At 40.2% G+C, this 20,501-nt stretch overlaps 1 protein-coding gene across 1 annotated transcript in view; it reads left to right on the top strand.

Annotated features, from left to right (window-relative positions):
* The first annotated feature begins 4,324 nt into the window (after positions 1-4,324).
* bean1 (brain expressed, associated with NEDD4, 1) overlaps positions 4,325-20,501 on the top strand; it is a 48,623-nt gene continuing 32,446 nt past the window's right edge. Inside the window, exons 1-2 of the mRNA XM_054799207.1 lie at positions 4,325-4,649; positions 13,662-13,784. Coding sequence (XP_054655182.1) covers positions 4,616-4,649; positions 13,662-13,784 — 157 coding nt within the window. The 5' untranslated portion in view covers positions 4,325-4,615. The remainder of the gene's footprint in view (positions 4,650-13,661; positions 13,785-20,501) is intronic.

Raw genomic sequence — 20,501 nt, 5'->3', positions numbered from 1 at the left:
ATTCATCTTTCCCCTCAATGAACCACGGCTCACCCAGTTCCGGCAGCACTCGTGCAGCCCCGAACCATGATGCTACAACCACCATGCTTGACTGCTGACAAGACACAATTATTTTGCTCTTCATTTTCAGTGAATAGTACATCTTTCGGCTATACTACTGTTTTTTGTTTTTTTTTAATAAAAACTACCATGTTCCATGTTTTTTAAGGGAGGGATCAAACAAAGTCACAGTGCATGTTCATGTTCAAATCATCTTTCCCCTCAATTAACTGCAGCTCACACAGTGCCAGTGCCATCCATGCAGCCTCGGACTGTGACGATTGGCATAATTATCCTACTGCTCACTTGTGTTGCCGGATATTTAGACAATAATGGCTGTATGTTGACTTGATTGTTTGGGCTGGCGCATCAGCACCTTTGGGCACGGGAGGCGTTTTTTCCCATCTCTTTTTAGTTTAAACTTGGGCGACTTGATTTTCCCGCCTCCTGTGTCCTCATTAAATATGTTATGTTCCCCTGGGTTAGAACATATATGCAATATTGCTATCTAAAGTATTGTCCTTTGACAAGATATATGATACTTTCATAAAAATGCTTGGAGAAACGTGAGCGCTGCACTGGCTTTTGGGAGACGTACAAGATGAGACTATACACTTTAAATGATCTCTCTCTCAACCCAACTGGCCGATATCCTACAAAACCTGAGTTCTCTTCAAGGTTTTTCGCCTGGATGGACTTTTTCCTGGTGTCTCTCACCAGGTACTTGTTCATGTGGGGTTCTGTTGGTTCTCTTAAATGTACGAGGAGGTTCTATATCTTCTCCATGTGTAAAGTGCCTTGCCATAACGTCTGCTGTGAAGTGGCACTACATAAAATTAAACTGTTTTGACCATAGAAACAACGAATGCATGCACTCGACATTGCATCTTGTTTATTTTGAATTTTTGCATGTTTTTGCGTCATGCACATCCATATCCAACGTGTTCAAATGCAGCATCCGTCTTCTCTGAGTGGATTACATGCTGTCGTCATGTAAACAGCTCCTCCTACATGGAAAACATCCCGCTTCATATTCCCGTCTTTGATGAAGCTTCACAGGATTATTCACAGTGTCTGTGTAATCGCGTTGGAGGATGACGCCTGCCCGCCTCTAACAGTGGCCGTCTTGTCTTCTTTGACCACAGCGCCTTGTTTAGCGTGCACGCCAATGCTGAGTTTGGAGGGAATTTTGGGATGTGTACATTCGTGCGCTTCGGCCTCCTTCCTGCAAGACATCTGTCGCATGTTGCCTCCGAGCTCATGGCTTGAATAAAAGATGACAGGGGTGATTTGCTCCCACAGCACAGTTGTTTATTAGCTGCTTTTGGAACCCGTCAAGATGGCGGTTTGGAGGGCAAACATCCTGGGGTCACTTCCTGCATTGCCTTAGGATGGGCCTTCAGGAATATTGGTAAGATTAACAATCAAACATTATTTGCATAATATAATTGTTCTGCATGCTACTAAAAGATACTAAATAATATTTTCATTCCAAGACAATAAAAGTATCCCAACAATGACCTTGTTTTGTCAAAAGTCCCCAAAAGACAGCAAAAATGTAGCAGAATGCTGAGGATCACAGCTAAACTGCCACACACTGATATACAAAAACACTGAGAAATGAAAGACAAAAATATGACATATGTGAGAGTCTAAACACAGCTAACATACCAAAGTTAGTAACGCGTCAGCGTCACCTGCATGGGAAGCATGACTCCATTACTCAACAACAGTCCATGCTGTTTTCAGGTTTACTTTGTGCTGTGCAAAAGATACAAATATGTACAGATATCCCAACAAATGGCCTTGTTTTACCAAACGCAAACAAAAGCACAAACGGCGAGCAAAAAGGAGCCCTGAGGTTCAGAGCTAAATTCAAGTGCAGCAAAATAACGAGTGAAATGTGAGAGCAAGCTACGTTACCAGAGTCACTGAAGCGCTAACCTGTCCAGCCTGAGGAACCTCGCTCCATTCACTCAATACTAATCCATTCTGGAGACATAGTGTCATTTTTAGAGCAAACTGTTACTTTCTTGGTTCAAAATGATCCCACGTTAAACCCTGTTCTCTTACGGTTTACTTTCTGCTATGGCAGCAACCTGTTTAGGCAACCAACTAGTCAGGCATGAATGCATAGATTGTAGTGAAACAGACAAGGGATGCTCCGATCGGGTTTTTATGCTGCCGATACAAAATCATCCATGAGTGAAATCGGCCGATACAGGTACCGCTACCGATCACATAGATTAAGTGTACATTTTTAAATAAAAAGCATTTATTTTCATAGCTTATTTAAAACCCAAACAAAGGAAATATGTTTGTTTTACCAGAACATTAACAAAACGCTGGTATCCACAACACACATTTTGTATTTCAGTCAACTTTGAGATTCCGCACGCTACCAAGTAAACATCTCTTGGTAGCGTGCAGAATCTCAAAGTTGACCAACTTTTCAGCCTATCGCCACAACCTTCTACTATACACGTGTGAGGCGTGATTTATAACATAACTTTTCCCGTTATGTAAATGGAACACTATTGCCGTTTTTTTGGAGGGTTTTTTTTTAGAGGGCTTTATAGCTGGAATAGGTGCTTCCCATTTCGTGCATAGTTAACTGCCTAGTGCTTTTTAAAACGCACAGAAAAGAGAAACACACGTCACACCAACATCAGTGGTGCAAGATGTCACATGGCTACAAACCGTGTCCTTCGCTGCCGCAGAGTGACCAAAGCGGGCCAACATTGTTTGATGCTATCTCGTAAAAACAAAACTTTTTTTTCTCTCTATGGTGCTCAACGTCCTGTTTGGGTGCCTTTTGGTGCTGTGTCCTACTTGGCCCGCAAAGCAGATGTGTTGTGTCTTTGTCCGGCGTTCCAATACATCTCAGGCATGTAGCTAAGAAGGTATACAAATGTCATTCCCACACTTACGTGCGTAAGTGCAGGATTGTACAGCACACGGATCCCAGCGAGAAAGAGGCCCGTTGCTCGTTTGCATAGTGTTGCAGTCAACCATCACAAAGGCCTGGCTGCACCAAACAACCCACTGACACGCTTACAAACAAACCTGACTGTTAAAATAACACACAGCTGCAGGAGGGGGGCGTCGGCGAGGTCCAACATCTCCACCAACATTCACTAACACGCTGCGGTTCCCAATTAGACATTACGGGGAACGCAATCAGCGGCGAGATGTCACGGTTTTCAAGCTGCGGCTCAGAACTTTCCACTGCGGTGATGCAAAAGTAAATGTACACAGAAAGAGGGCATTTAAACAATGGCTGCCGCAGGCTGTTTGACTAACATCCTGTGTGCAATGGCCAACACTTAACAACATTGTGAAAAGAAGGATATCCCCTTTCTCATCCTCTTTGTTTGCCCCCTTTTTGTTTATAGCAGACCAAGTTGGATCAGACGGGGAAAATATTGCCAAAAACACGCGTGCCTCTTTGTGTGTGTGTGTGTGTGTGTGTGTGTGTGTGTGTGTGTGTGTGTGTGTGTGTGTGTAATTCAACATCAGGTCAGAACTAACCAAGGCAGAAGCAAAGGAACTGACTGCCAAGTAATTAGTGTGTTACTTTGTCGCCACCTTGTGGCTACCAACAAGCATTACTTATACCGTACTAGTTCACTGAAATATTCCTTAAAATATTACACTGTTAATTACTATTGTACAATAATTATTCTGCTTTGAATTTGTCAGTAGCAACAACAGATCTAGTAGGATAAGTCGAGAAAACCATTTAAAAAATTATTTCAAATTAAAAGAAAATGAGCAGTTCATAAATACAAAATTGCATACACTTCAATTTAGGAAGTCTGACCAACCAGTAAGCCTCTTTATTTACAACGTGCATGCGAGTACCTTTTTGAACATGCTACTCGACGTATGTATTCATGACAATAAATTCATATTAAAGGTGGGGAAACTATTTTTGTCGGATTTTTGCCTAACTTGTGTATATTTTGCTAATTTTTATGCTTTATACCTATTTGATACTCATACACTCATGCTGCCAAACGAACTAAATCGTGCTTTATTATTACTTTTTTTTGTATTAGCGAATTTATTAAACGTCATTTTACATATCATTATTTACGTGAAGGACTACGTGTACGAGCGTGACACTTTTTGGGGCCTGCATGGGACAGAGAAAGAGACACGCTGGGGAAGCGAACCGTGGAACCGAAGGCGTGCACGACGACTGCAAGCATGAGGATGCTGCGGGGATGCTGATGATGCTGCTGTTGTCGACTCTCCTGCGGGGAGGGACAGACGACGAAGCGGGGTGGAGGAGGAGGAGGGCGGGGACGAGGACGAGCATGATGCTGTGAGTGTGGGGCAGCTCCGACAGGAAGAGGGTGCACACGCATCATCATCATCGCATCGTCGGTTTTTTCTTCTTCTTTTTTTTTTTCTTTTTTTTTTTTTAATCGCACCGAGTTTGACCGAGAGTTATTCTGAGGAGGTGGGCCAGGTCTCGGGAGGCGGGAAGAAGAGGAGGAGGCGGAGGAGAAGGAGCGTGCTCATCACCACAGTGTCACTGATGTGAAGAGACACATGGACATCAGAGCTGATGACCGCACACTCGGATGTCTACACCTATGCAGGTAAGCATGCACGCGATTTAGCATGCATTCATCTAATGATGCAATTCATTAAATGATCATTATTAATCTAAAAAAATACTGCAGCCTGTCACATACTGTATATATTGACATATAGTGTAGCTGCACAAACTACCAACAGCTGAAACAACTTCTTCCTTATTTGCGGATGCATGTGATGCATTAAATGTTTACTGTATATTCGGGCAACAAATGTGAAAGTAACAGTATTAAAATGATAATAATGAGGTAGTAATTTAACAATAGCTTTATCACTGTGGTTGCAGCATTACTGAGAGCTCTTTCCAATATTTTGCATACTTTTCTAAGCTTACATGCTAGGGTCAAAATTTGAGGTGTCACAAGATCTCGCGAGATTGAAATGTGACAAGATTTCTCGTTCAGAAGAAAAAATGTCTCATGGACACGGGGCCCGGGATGATTGATAATTAATTAATTAATTAATCACACAATACATGAAAATTAACTGGATCATTTTGCCGGCCTTAATATATTGCCATGTGCTTATGTGTCTGTTTTCCTCGTATCCTGCCTCCAAACAGGCAAAGAGAGTTCACTCTGTGCATTGGTGTTTGTTCCATAGAACAACAGCGTGAACAGAGTGAGCCTTTTTGTCAGTCATACAGTCTCTTTGTCTCTGTGGGTGGAGGCGGGGCCAACAGCACACACACAGAGTGCAGGAACGTAGTCAAAATGATATTAGTAGACTGCAGTATATTGCTATATATTTTTAAATATATTTTTATAGTATTTTTCTTAAATGTTAAAAATTTCGGCGCATCTCGTTCTCGTAGATCCAATCTTGTGCATTGTCTCGTCTCGCGAATTGAGTGCCCCGTGACACCGCTAGTCAAAATATTACAAACAGTTGCCTAATTTGCATAATTGGCCATGACAAAAAACTCAGACTACAGTGGAAATGTTCAAAAACTCAGACTCTGTCTTTGCGTGTGGATGGGTATAATCAAACTTTTTAGGCTGTGTCTTAAGAAATGTATGATATTATTGCACGTTTTTAACAGAACATGAAGTTATTGACTTACGGGTGTTGGTTTCATTTCGTGCGGCGGTAGACGAGCGTGTGTGGGGGCCCATGTTTGTGTGCGCTGATTTTAAAAGATAATGTACGTGTTGTAGACTATACGTCATTGTACATCAAATGTGTCTCTATATTGATGAACACATGCATTATAATGCACAACCAAGTCAGCTGTGGTATGCACGACGCGGTGTGTTAAGCAGCGTTACGATGCCATCTATTGTGTGAAGATCTACAAAGTAACTACAAGCTACAGAGACAGACCCATTGTAATATGTTTGTGAGGGCGAACAGGTTGCACCAATTTAAAAACCAAAAAAACTAAACAAAAAAAAAAAACAGTGCCAAATCTATCCATGGCAGTCTAAATGTATAAGTGGGGGCCACCACAAATAAATGAATGTATGGGAAACACTGCAGTTCTCATATTGCAAACTGCAACCACAACAAGCATGCATGTCTTGTTACAAAATATGACTTTAAGAGCATTACTATGAGTATTTTTTACACTTCTCAGCAGATGTGCAGGTATACCTAACCTAAGAGAGGATACAGATTATGTAATGAATTATATAACAATACAGTTAACAGTGTAGGGATGCTACCTGATGAAATACAAGCACTGACATGCAGGTTCTTTAAGTCACTGCATGTTTGCCACTTGGTGTTCACTTGGTGGATGAGCAGATCAACGAATATTAGCGACCATTACATGCAGGACCGTGTGCACAATGAAGAGTCAAGTGGGTATTTAGTGCAGGGGTGTCCATACGTTTTCTATCGAGGGCCACATATCGAAACACTGAAGGATTTCTTCACCTTTTTGTTTATGAAACATGCCAAAGCCAATCCTATATACAGTGCTTAGCAAATCTATTAGAAATCTTTCAAAAACGTATATAAACTTGTATAAAAATGTCATTTGCCAAATGTTTTTTGCAAAATAAACTGAAACAATGAAATCAGGCAGGTCACTTTGATGGGCGTTGTCTATTACAAGATGCTACACCAATCCATTGTAGGTCCCTAAATGAACAAAACTACCACATCTTAGCTTTGTGTTAGACGTGACAAAGAATATTAGTGAAATATTCAATAATAGATCTTGCCAATAATGAATTCATTTCATTTTTACAATATGCCGAGGGACGACCAAAAACAAGTTGCGGGCTGAAATTGGCCCGCAAAAATGTGGCCCACTTTGTACAACCTTAAACTAGCTAGTCCTTTTACCACACATTCATTCATTTTCTATGCCACTTGTCCTGACGAGGGTCGCGGGGGGTATGCTGGAGTCTATCCCAGCTGACTTTGACTGAGAGGCAGGGGTCCTATCGCACATACCGTATAGGCAAACAACCTACCACACTCGCATTCATACCTATGGACAATTTTGAGTCTTAATTAACCCAACAGGCGTATTTTTGGAATGTGGGAGGAAGCCGGGGAGAGAAAACCCACGCATGCATGAAGAGAACATACAAACTCCACACAGAGATGCCCCAAAGGCAGATACGAACCCAGATCTCCTGGCTGTGTGGCCAACACACAAACTACTACACCACCGTGCAGCCCCCTTTTTCACACATGATAACCAAAAAGCATATTTTGTATGTCCTTTGACCTTGACAACATCTTTTTACTTTTTTAAATCGTCAGCTTTGGGTTTTATTAACATTTTTGGATTATAGTTGTTCAGTAATACCATTAATTAAAAAAAAAACAATTTAACGAATATAATAATTGTGCACACAGTGTATAAGCAATCAAAAGAGGTAATCAAGTACAAGATCCTCGTATAAATCATTTTTTTGACCATTTGATAGAATAGCGGTGTTCAAAAATCTGCACTCACAGTCTGCAACCTTCACTTTCTGATGACAAAGAACTCTAAAGTTTCAGACCAGTTTTTCATTTACAATGATGCCCTGGCAAAATGTAGCGAAAATGTACAGAAAAACCTCAAAACAAAGCTTGGCATGCTGTGGGTCAGCTAAATATGATGAATATTAAAAAAAAAAAAAAAAAAAAAAAAAAAAAAAAAAAATAGTATGTTCAATACAGAAGCTAATAATGTGCAAATGTATCAGTTTTCTCCCAGTTCATGCAGCTGAGGAATACAAAAAAAGCATGCAGTAATAAAATATATACTCACACACACACACACACACACACACACACACACACACACACACACACACACACACCATAGGAGCCCTGTAGGCGTGTTGTAGTGATTTTTGGATGGACTCATCTCCCGCTCGGCTCCGCTCTCCTCTTCCTCCCACACAACTTTAACTCTCTTTGTTTCAGCACCAAAGTACGCTGACCTTTGCACCTGGCAGCAAACAGCAGCAGCAGCAACCATGCATTCGCGGAAAATCAGCACTCAGCTCACATTGCAGTGGTTTGGATGTATATATATATATATATACATGAAAAATAGGGAGAATGTGGTGTTTGTGTTGCGGTAAAAAGTAGTCATAAAGTAGACACACATGGTTTACACTTAAATGCCCTCATGCAAGATGGAGCATAGGTTTATGTGCATGGTGTGCAGTGTTACCATGGGCTTCCCCGCTATAAATGAAATCTCGTTTCTCTCTCCACTCAAGTGTAAAGGTCAGTGTTACACACTAAGCTCTTTGAGTTCACGCTCTCCCTGCTTTATGTGCTAACAAATCCACTTGCGTCAGCTGTGGATGGGAGATGTCAACATGTGGCTTTGCTTTCATAGACTATACAGTATATGACTGTAGTCACAGCTGGAGACGCTGGGCTTCACCCTCAAAGCATCCAATAGATACTGTAAATAGGCATAATGCTGAAAACACACTGCTACCCATCTAAAGGCTTGAAAGGGTAGCTATAGATAGATAATATTACAACTTTATTCCCACAATATTTTGCCTTCATTCCCATAACATTATAGCTTTTTCCTCAAACTAATTTTCCAATAATTACTGTACAACTTTATTTTGTTTGCTTTGCATAATTTTAAGGCTTTAAAAAAAACAACAATGTATGTTTAATATATTTTGAAAGTATTTTTCTGTAATATTTCAACTCTATCCAACCATTCCATCTTTCTTCTTGTAGATGTTCTTGTAATTATGACTTTATCCTCATAACATAAATCCTCATTTATTCTCGTTACATAACATTTCTGCAACCTCATTTTCAAAATGTATAATTTTATTTGTTGTTTTGTTTCTTTCTTCTAGCATTAAGGCTTAAAAAATAACTTTTTAATATTTCAACTTTATGCTACTAAAATACTAAAATAACGTTATTCTCGTCAAATTATGACCGTTTCTTATGACTGTTTCTCGTTAATTACAACTTTTTTCTCTTATTATGTTGACTTTATTTTTGGAAAATGACTGATGATTTTTCCATTTTTGCTGTTGTTTTTCATTTTATATTCTTGTTAAATAATATTTTTAGAATGTGCTGTGGGCCTCTAAAAAAACAGCAGCGAGCCATAAATAGCTCCCGGGCCACACTCGATTAATCAACCGATTACTTGATTGAGCGAGACAAGCTTCAGATTAATCGACTAAGAAAATACTCGTTGCAGCCCTATAAGGACCATAAAAACAGTTTAATGCTTACACTGTAGATCAAAATATGCAACGAGAATTTTCAAGAATCATTTACCTCTGACCTGGCAACAGGAGCATAGCTGTATGAGCTACGGTGCTAACCTTACAGTCACCATTTAACGGCAACACCATGATAGGTTAGCTTATTCGCTGAAGAACAACAAAATGATCAAACCTACAAAGCTATCCTCCAAATTTTTGCACATTTGGCAGTATTTGCACCGTTGTCATGCATACGGTATACTACATATGCCCTCCTTTATATTTATATTTTCAAATTCCCTGTATATACACCTTCTTTAACATTTTCATACTCCCTGTTTATACTGTTTAATTTAATCGCACTGTGGAGGGAAACAAAAAACGTAATTTCGATGCACTGTATGTTCTTGATCTATGGTGAATAGACAATAAAGACTCTTGAATCTTGAATCCAGAGCTGGGTGTAGCCGGCTCAGGATTACATACAGTACAGTAAGATCAAAAATATGTGCCTCTTATGTAAGTCAAATGGGACTAAATCAGTTACATGCATGGCAAATCTCTTATTCGAATCTCTTTGCAATAGAGGGGATAATTGGATTTTTCAAAGTATAACAAAAAAAAATAATCCTTGCCTTGTTTTAAGATGTGTAGCTAAAATTGCTTTTTTGTTTTGTTTACAAAGCTGTCCTCTGTCAAGTTGTGGCCTGGCAGAGATCCCGATTGCATATTAGGATGTGTAGCGAAGCCTGAATTTTTACAAAGTGTTCGGTGTACACAGGGGGCGGTCTCGTCTAGCTCGGGGAAGGAGGTGTTTCCATTATGTCATGAAAAGCTGGAGCTTCAAAAGCGAGCGTTTGAGCTCCTCTTCTCTCTAAGGTGGAGCAAACAAGTCAGACGCCAAAGTGAAGCAACATTCTTTTTACGACATTGTCAGCTAAATGTGTAGTGCATTGAGTAGTCGACACACATACTGTCTCATAGTCAAACAACAACAACAACAAAAATCACACAGTAGACTGTAGCAGCTAGGGTGTGTTGTCTGCAATATTTGTCTGTATTAGCTGGGGTTGTTATATAACAAAAAGGCACAATGATACACATACACACACACACAATGCACACTGTGCAGGACACGACGAGAGCGACTGTACTTCCTGAACGAGAGGAAACACAGCATGACGTCTCATGTGCTGAAGACAAGACGACATGTCACTGTGATGTTGTTAAGGCGCGAGCAGCAGTGTGGAGGTGAGCAGAATTGGTCAGTCCCAGCACTGTGTGGAGAGAAGGTGCTACAGAAAAAAATAGTAGTTTAAATATATACAGTATAATCATATATACATATACACATTATATATACAATGTAGTTATGTTTGAATTATGTGTATGTGTAAAGAAACTTGTGATGAGAAATGCAACAAATTAATCTAACACGGCTCGAGTGAGAGCGACGGTGGCTCTGCAGGGTCAAAAAGGCTCAATCCTGAGCTCTGAGTGGCTCCAGAGAAATACATAATAAGAGCGGTAGGCCATGTAGGCGGTTCCCATTGCACAAACCTACATCCATGAAGGCATGTGAGGATGAGTTTTCTGTGGAAGAACAGCAAACATTCCCCACACACTCCAACGTCTTGCAGAATGTCTTCCCAGAAGAGTGGAAGCTGTTACAGCTGCAAAGCAGGCAAACAGCTACACATTTTCTTCACTTTTCTCATTTGAAGGTGTCCCAATGCTTTTGACCATCAACTCGAATGACGATCATTGCGTAATGCTTCAAGCTTAAACAGACACTGGAGCCCTTACTGCGAAAGAACCGTAGTTCTCTCCCAAGCTTATGCAACCTGACAGATATTCCCAGACGTGTACGTGACATCCCACAGGAGTGCACTTTTTGGTGTGAAACAGTACGTGCATTAGTAATCAGATGTTTCAGTGCAGTACACACTACGTGCCTGACAGGAAGTATAAATGCCCACAGTCACGTGTCTTTTCAAATAACAAATACCAATACAGTGCAGCCCAGCTTTTGGCTTTGCCGATGAGTAAAAGTGTGTTCAAATTTCACAGCTTCACTCATCACAGTTTTTCAAGTATATATCAATTAATAAATCATGCTGTTTGGTGGTTGATATTTAAGCAAATGTTAGGCATTTTTGCCTAAATTAAGCATTTTCAAGCATAAAATGGCTAAAATGAACTAAAATACCAGTGAAAAGCATTCAGAAGACGCATTCAAAGACAATGAAATGTAGTATACACCGGTCACACTTTTTTGGGGAACACTTGGCCTTCCCAAGACAAGTGGATAAGACGAAGGCAGTGTGCTGCCCTTGTTCAGTAGACGTCATACGCACTGTTCAAACTACTACTGTTGCATTTGTCTGCATAGCTGCACTTTCCTGAAAAGAAACCAAGTGAAGTATTATTTATTTCATATTTGAGAATTTGACTTATTGGAGAATTAGCTTCTAACCTTTTGCAGTTGTTTTAGGTTTCATTTTAAAACCCTTACAGCGGTTTACACACAAGCTAAGCAGTTAAACGTTCTGCATTTTGTTCCCTTACTGTACCCAAAATTAACCAAACTGTGACCTTAAAACCAAGGTAAATACCGAACAGTGATTATGGTGTCCCGTTATGCGTCTAGAATTAGTGAATCACGTGCTATTCATTAGGGGTGTAACGGTACACTAAAATGTAATTACGGTTTAGTTCAGTTTCTTGAAGTGCTCGGTTCGGTTAATTTTTGGTACAAAAAAGGAAGAACAAAATGACTTAAAATAAATAAAAGTAACCCATTTGGGTGATATTTCAAATAAATTACACTTTTTTTAAATAGAAAAATAATAAAATAAACTTTTTTTTTTTTTTTTAATGATTAGACCACCCTTGTTTCTTTAGTTTATTGATCCATTTTAATGCCTGGTACAACTAAAGGCACATTTGTTTGGACAAATATAATGATGATGACAAATATAGCTCATAAGAGTTGAATTTAAGAGCTGATATCTAGCAACTTCCATGGTTTTCTTGATAACCAAAATCGCTTAAATTCTTACATGAATAGCTATAGCATTGCACTGCCAAAACATTTAACTCTTATGAGCTATTTTTGTTGTTTTGTCATTGTTATATTTATCCAAACAAAAATACCTTTAGTTGTATCAGGCATCAAAATGAACTGAAGAAACAAGGGTGGTCTTTTTCCCATGACTCTACTTAAAGCCAGCGCTCTCAACAACTGAATATGGATGTAATCTCGTGGCTATAAAAACTCCAATACCATGTGCCCGGTCAGGTTTGCTTGCTGGAGGTTGTTTATATGCTGAAGTTACCGATGTTTGCGCTAAGCTGGTTTTCTTTCTTGTAGATGTAACATTCACTGCCGGATGACGCTGCTTTAAGTGCGCTAACATGTTAGACGTGTTTCCTGCAGCATACCCGATATCCGTGGAACGATGTTGACACACAACTTTGGATCTATCCACTTGTTTTTGTCCATCTGTAATTTTAAAACAGGGAAGCCGAAGTGTTCCCCAACAGGAGACCGTACTGAGATGGGAGGGTCATCCAGCTCAGACTTCTCGCTTGCATTTGCCATGACGCCATTTGTCACGCCTGCGAGCTACGAGCCTTCCTCCCCCTCAGTCAGTAGTGGCGAACACTCAGAGGCGTCTGTGCGGAAACCCAGGACTTTAGTTCCGCGTGAAGCGCTTACATCACTCTAGTAATAAATTTAATGAGTAAAATAGAATAAAATATAACCGAAACGGTACGCAAGTGGGCCGCACCGAACATGCAGAACCGAAACTGTTCAATACATCCATGTGAACCGTTACACTCCTACTATTTACAGTATGTATGTTCTTGATAAGGATGACAACGATGGCATTCTTGACTCTTCAAATTGTGTCGCTCTGCTTCCTTGGAATGCTGCACTTCCTGCTGACGTCCGACAATGAAGTCCATGTTTTTATATCGGTGTGTGAATATGTTGTTGTGTAAGCTAATGCTGCATAATTAAATGTATGACTTCTTTGTGTTATTGATTGCAACACTTGAACCCTGTGGTCATGTTCCAGAAAGAAAGCAATGGATAACATTCACACGCAAGGTGACGCTACAACACGCACATGCAGGCACACGCACACACAGAAGGAGAGCGCCTGAGGCTTTATAAAGAGCAGGCTAGGATGCTGCACGCTCTCCTTACTCGTTCACTTTCCTTTCGTCATGTTTGTCCATCTACCTGCTTGCAGTTTGTTTGCGTGGGGGGCCGACACCTCACCTGCTCGTCTCTCTCCTGTGCTTTGACTCCCCCCCCCTCCTTTCCTCCCTCACCCTCTAATCCCTCCGCCCTTGCAGTGGCGTACGCAGCGGCAGCAGCGTGTGCTGGAGACCAGTTGAAGTTGGCTTCCTGCCTGTTGAGATGTGCTGGGAGGAAACACTGTGAACACGAGTTCATGCTGATGAAATTGATCTGCACAGGTAGGAAAAAAGTAAACTTTTATAACCCTCTTTTACCCCTTAGTACTTCAGCTTTAGAGTGTGATTTGTGGCTACAATGAATAAGTCTTCACTCTTAAATACATAGTAGTTTATATGCTGTATTATTGTTGGGTTAACTGCATCTTGTTGGGATATACTAAAGGCGTAATCCCAGTTTGCTATGTATCTCTGTTTAAGGTCATGGTTTGGTTCATTTTGGGTGTAGTAATGGAACACAAAGCTGCTTAGCTTTTGTGTAAACAGCTGTAATGCGTTTTTAAATGAAAACTGCTAGCATGTAATTCTCCAATAAAATAGAAATAATAAAGTGTATTTTTAGGAAGACAAGTGCATCAGTTACCGTTTGAACGGTGTAAATTATTATTTTATTTTTGCGTTATTTTATTCTATGCTTGTAGCCCCGTTCCCCATCTCTACTGTACAATGGCAGCACACTGCTTTTGTCTTCTTCACTTGTCTTTGACTGTTTGTATTTGTGTATGTATTTCACTGGGAAGGCCAAGACTAGGCACTAGTGCTAGTCACGACTCTCGCTATAGCCAAAGGGTGGACTGCACTGTACAGTCGGCCCTCGCGACATAACGGTTCAAACATTGCAAGCCTCACTGTTTGGCGGTTTTGGCTGTTTCGTGGTTGACTATGACATATTGCCACATGCACCAGGGGCTTCAAAGTCTATAAACTTATAAACTTTTCATAGAAAAGCCTACAAATGTTTCGCAGATTGAAGTTACGGATCCGCCATCTCTTGGTGTAAAGCATAAACTACATGAGGCACCATATTTGTAGAAATGGCTTGTTAAATTCAGCGATGTTGCTTGTCGCAATTTTGCGACTTTGGCGCTTAAAGGGTTAGGTTTAGAATAAACAAATTGGAGGCTAACTATTAGCTCGCTAGCATGCTATGTTTAAAGCGGCGGCCGTCTCTTATGTCCCTGCAGTGATCCCGTAGCCTGCACATTACAGTTGAGCAATGTGTTGAAAACAAAGAATAATATTAGTGTTAAAAAAAACTGCCAGCTGAAGTTGCTGCCAACCAGAGAACCATCGAGCAGGTGATAACTAATTTTCCACCCAACTCAGAAAAGGCGAAGCGGATAACAGTCAATTGCAACTTTTATTGTGAAGGATTTGTGGCCGTATTCGGTTTTTGAGAAGCAGAGCTTTCGTGCTTTGTTGCCCACTTTGGAACCCAGATACAACGTACCATTGCAACGTTATTTCACTGACACTGCAAATGTGAATAAGGGCAGCCTAGTTTTTTTTGGTTATTCATAATATACTGACGTCTGCAAGCATTATTCTTGTCGGGTGAGCTGCTGGTACAGAAATCTATATTTTGTATGAAAGCTGTTTTTGACTTTGCTATACAGCAAATATATTATTTTGTCAGAGATTCGATGCTCAGGATCTTAGTTAGTATTCAGAAGTCTATTATTTATTTGTGAATAAGAGCACATTTTTTTATGTTGGTGACTCAGAATATGCTGAAGTTTGTTAATTTTATACATGCTGCCACTGGTGCACTTTACTTTTCCTGCTGGTACAGTGCAATGGGAAATATGTTGGTAGATGTAACCTTCCAATTATTAAAACATAATGGAAGTAAATTTATCTTTTTCATGTTTATTTTAATTGTGGATCACTACATATATGCTTTGTTCTAGTAGTACACAGTGAGTCAAAATAAATTATATATAGAAAAAAAATTATGCATGAAAAAACTATTGATCACAAAAAAAGATGTATCAAGATGCATCAAATCCTTTTTGCATCAAATCATGAGGTGGCCAGAGATTCCCACCCCAAGTGCCAAATCGGTATTTTCAAACAGTGCCGGAACCGGTAATCTAAAAATAAAAACATGGAAACTTCAGCCAAAAAGAATGCCTTTTTATTTTTACGTAAATTTACAACGTGCAAGTTCAACAGAATAGTAATTGAAATTTTTGAATTAATTTAGCATCAAAATGAGGTAACGAAATCAATCGGTCGATTTGAATTGATTTACCAGATCATCAGTGAGCTCTCAGGCAAACGCGTACATTATATACGCATATTTTGTCTAGGGATGGCAATTTTACCGACAAATTTTAAGGCAGTTATCAAATGTACAAGTATTATATTGGAGTTACCGTCACCATTGGCGGTGCCCCACAAATTCTGCCGAGCCACAAATGTCTGTCAAACGTGGCCTGATCGCCTGATAGCTATGCTAAAATTGCAATTCCGAGTTTCATAACAAATCACGTGGTTTACTTGAGGGTACAATCTGTTAAGGGATGTTGTCAATAAATTTATTTCAAGGCAGTCCGCATGTCATATGACTTGCTAAGTTTCCTATAAGGTCACAAAGTGTATTTATGTGTTTGTGGTAGGAAGTGATAAGTAGAGCGTCCTTTGTTTTGCCGCTCTTCTGGGGGCCACTATTTATTTATAGCGGGATCATAGGTTGGGCTTTTAAACCCAAGAGAACATGAGACGTATTTATAGACGCCTCAATAAAAGATAAGTCTTATGCAACGCGTCATAACCATACTGGATGCAGCGAGGAGATGCAGGACGTGAGAACAGATGGGCTCAAGTGGACACGTCGTCCCCCCCCCCCCGCCTTTGTCCAGTCCTGCTTCGCCCTGCCCTTTAAATCTCTTTCTCTCTATCGACACGCCACCTTCCACCTCCTCGTCCTTCCTCCAGAAGCTCTTCACTCGGTTCTCCTTCACTCTCTGATCTATTATTCACGTGCGCGACTGACTCTTTCTGCGGATCCCCCTGACACCTGATCCCTCCCGGCGCTCCGGGGCGTGCTTCCCTCCCAGGAAAAGAAATAGCATGGCGAATAAAGGCAGCCAGCAAAGAGACAGATAAAAAGGCTCAGGGATGGGTAGCCGTGTGGAGATAAGACGCTTCCTTGTGTGCTCAATGGGTGACATTTTGCACGCTTCTTTGTGGTTAAAGACCAGGATTGAAGGACAAAGTATTTACAGGAATCCAGCATTTCAGACCACAACAGAGAACTTTAACTTTAATGTGGATGCTCGACATGATCCCATCACTGCATCCCAAATCTGTCTTTGACATGATATGTGTTCGACTTGAAATATAACCAGTAATGTGATACTAATTGACCCTATTTGCGTTATCATCTCCTTTACTTTCTGATTGAAGGCCATTTGCAATGCACACTACGTAGTGGACTCAGGAAAAATATCAGTTTTGCATTGGGGCAATCTGGACTATGCCCCACCAGAACCAGAAGATCGTGTTGTAGGCAAAAAATAATAATGTTCAGTGATTAGTCTTTCAAAAAATGTAATTTACAGTAGATCCCTGCTATTCGTTGGGGTTATGTTCCCCTATTGTCGGGGAAAAAAAATATATGTTTTTTTTTTTAGACCAAAACATTTTTCTAATTTGCATGGCCGTGAATGCTGAATCGTAAACGTGTGGGGACTGTAATGTGCATCTTTAAATGTAGCACTATGCTTGGAGTAATTTACAGTGTGTGACTTTGACTTCCTGTTTATGCCAACTCTCCCTGTCCTTTTTCTGTTGTATGACACAAAAAGCATTATGAAGCAGCATGATTTGTTAATGACATCGTTTCAGCGGGATTAGGGTCACATGTGGTTGTGCCCCATGAATCCTACCTAGCAACAAGAATGTGTGAAGTTGTGAAGTTTCATGATGAACCACGTTGTCTACTTTCTGTGTGGTTTAGTTCACTGCCGACTTTTTTCCCCACATACCGTCCTAATCTGACAAGAACTTGCTTGGAGAAATAACTAAAGAAAACTTTCCAAAAAGTCAGTCCACTTTCCCCACATCGTCACTCAAGGGGAAATCCTGGTTTAACCCCCCTGTGGGTTTTAGGAGCCCAGTCAGACGTGGACCACATGGCAGCTGTTGGAGCCTGAGGCTTTGCTGTGCCCCAGAGAAGCCCACGTGGTCCCAAACCACTGTCATCAACATCTGTCTGCTTATTCTGAACATTTCAGTCAGTCAACATCTTTACCGAGCGAGCACTCGACTGGGATGAAAGTACATTTAAATTGAAAACTTTATAAAGCACTCTTTAAATACTTGGAAATCCAATATAGTATACTTAAAGCAGGGATGCTCCAATCGATCGGCCACCGATCAATATTGGCCGATTTCCGTAAAAAAAAACATGTGATGGGCGTATGCCGAAAAACGCCTTTTAAAGCCAATCACAAAAAACAATAGGCATGCGGCGGCAAACCTACATATCACATATCTGTGTCAAGTAGGTTTGCCAACAAATGACGCGTCTCGTTTTGAGTCGACAAGGGACGCACTTTGTCCGGTATTGCTGCGAGAATCCAAACTGTAAAACCTCAATGGCTTCAGTTTGACAGCTGGATACAGGCTACGTCAATCGATGCCAGCATGTCTGACCACTCCCTTATCAAACCGATTGCCGTTCGACTACTCTTATATCTTTGTTTGCACGCCTTGCCTGTCTGTCTCTGGCTGTACTTTACACATTGGCGGCAGCTAGCTAGCTTGAATTATCTGCCTAGCTTCTGGGCTTTGGACTCCAAATGTGACTTTTTACCTCAGTGACCTTTTGTTTTTAAAACAAACGAGCAATGCGTTTAGTTTGGAGCTTGTGCTTGTCCCACTGGGAAGCCACAAGTGGATATCCCGTTCATGGGGTACGTACTCACTTTTTCAACTGTCACTGAACAACTTTACTGTCTTGTTGCCATTATACTACTTACGTCTTGTCCTCAAAACACTATTTGTGTGTTGTTGTTTCATGAACATAAACACATCGTGTGTTCAGCCTTATGATGGTGATACTATCACAAGGGTCTCTTATCTCGCCAGCTGATTTTGAATAGCTCACAAAGGGTCAAAAAAATATTTGCTTCATTCCTACTAGCTTAACTGTTCAATTCAGACTTTATGCCTTTACATAATGTATGTCACACTGTTTGAGTGGAGATCTGCTGGCTAAATAAAGTAGTGTGCAACTGAAATGTTGCCAGTCATAAATAAAACACAAATAGTTGACAGCTCTAGTAGTGATGAAAGGTGGACACCGCTGCAACCTGGACACTCAATTTATCCTGTTTTACGGATTTCTATTTAATATTTTCTATTTAACTTCAGACTTGTGTCAAATAGTACAAAAATCGTTTCACACAAATAAAGGGAAAAACATTAAAAAGACAATCCACCCAAAAGTTTTTTTAAATAATTATCTATTTGTCAGGGGCCCTTGGAGTTGTCTCACGCCCGCCCCTGGCTATTAGCACTCATCACAAATAAATTGAAAAATGTATAGTTAATCCATGTGATCGGTATCAGGCAATCTCACTCATGGCTGATCAGTATCGGAATCGGCACCATACCTTAAACAATTGCTGCATCAGAATAGAAGTCTTTCTTGGCACGAGCAACTTTTTCAATAGTTGCACCCTTTATAGGCTGCCACAACAAAAACAACAATACTACAGTATGTATTAGTAACAATTAAAATGATCCTACAGTAAATATTTTATTTAAAAACTCATACAATATTGTATTGTTATTATTTTAATTATTCTAACCCTAGACCAATACTGAATGTGCTTTTGTAAATTCTGCATTATTATCGCTATAATTGAATCCAACCATATTTATGTAGTTTTTTTTATTTAACAGTAGTTAAATCAAACAGTAGTTTTTTTTTAATAATAATTTGTTTTTATTATCATTATAACTTTTTTTTTTTCCCCAATAGTTTTGTCATTTTTCCATTCAACTGCCTCATATAGGGCATACTGAGGTCCAGTTTGCAAACCCAAAGTTTGGTTCCTTACCATGAAATATCATAAAGTTGTAAACATGTGGCTCCTAACATTACTTGAGCACAAAACAAGCCCATTTGTTAGAGATGCTTGATACTTTCTTCCCAATATCCAATGTCAACCCATACCAACATAGGCAGCAGCTCTTCGTCAGGTCACATCTCGTGTAACGAATGAATGCCACTGGATGCATTTCGCAAATAAAAACTGATCGTGCAAAATAAGACAAAGACAAAATAAGACAAATAAGACTGTGATATGCAATGTAAGTTATACAAAAAGTGTTATATTTATTTGGAGCATTTAGTCTCAACAAAAACAGTCAGCTAAAATAACATGTTGTCTTACTATCTCTATAGTAAGACACGTTAGTCTTTTGAACAAATTCACAAATAAGAATCCAATTAAATATGGTTGGCAACAGTACTATTTGGAAGGCTGCACATTTCTATGTGGCACAAACATCCGTATAACAGAGTAAAGTGGACTAACACCATCAGTGAAATTATAAACTGGGCTCATTCAGCACGTCGCACATGAACGCAACATTTGATGAGAAGTATTAAAGGAAACATCAAGGCAAATACCAGTGTGTAAAGAGTAAACTCTCAAGGGCATGACATTGTGTCATGTCATTGTGTGTGTGTGTGTGTGTGTGTGTGTGTGTGTTTGTGTATGCTATCAGTGGCAAAAAAGATAAAGGCTGAACACAATCTACATACGAGGTCACCGCTGTGATGCTGGCACATCTGAAATGGAATCTGCATCTGTTCCCGCTCGCTGCACACATCATTTATCCATCAGCCATCGCCTCGCCTCCCCGCTCGCCAGCCATCAATCATCACATTGCCTCCCTTTATGGAAATGGGAGGAGGAA

Source organism: Dunckerocampus dactyliophorus, chromosome 14 (genome assembly GCF_027744805.1).
Source record: "Dunckerocampus dactyliophorus isolate RoL2022-P2 chromosome 14, RoL_Ddac_1.1, whole genome shotgun sequence".
NCBI classification, from domain to species: domain Eukaryota; kingdom Metazoa; phylum Chordata; class Actinopteri; order Syngnathiformes; family Syngnathidae; genus Dunckerocampus; species Dunckerocampus dactyliophorus.
This window is presented reverse-complemented; position numbering and strand designations above follow the sequence as displayed.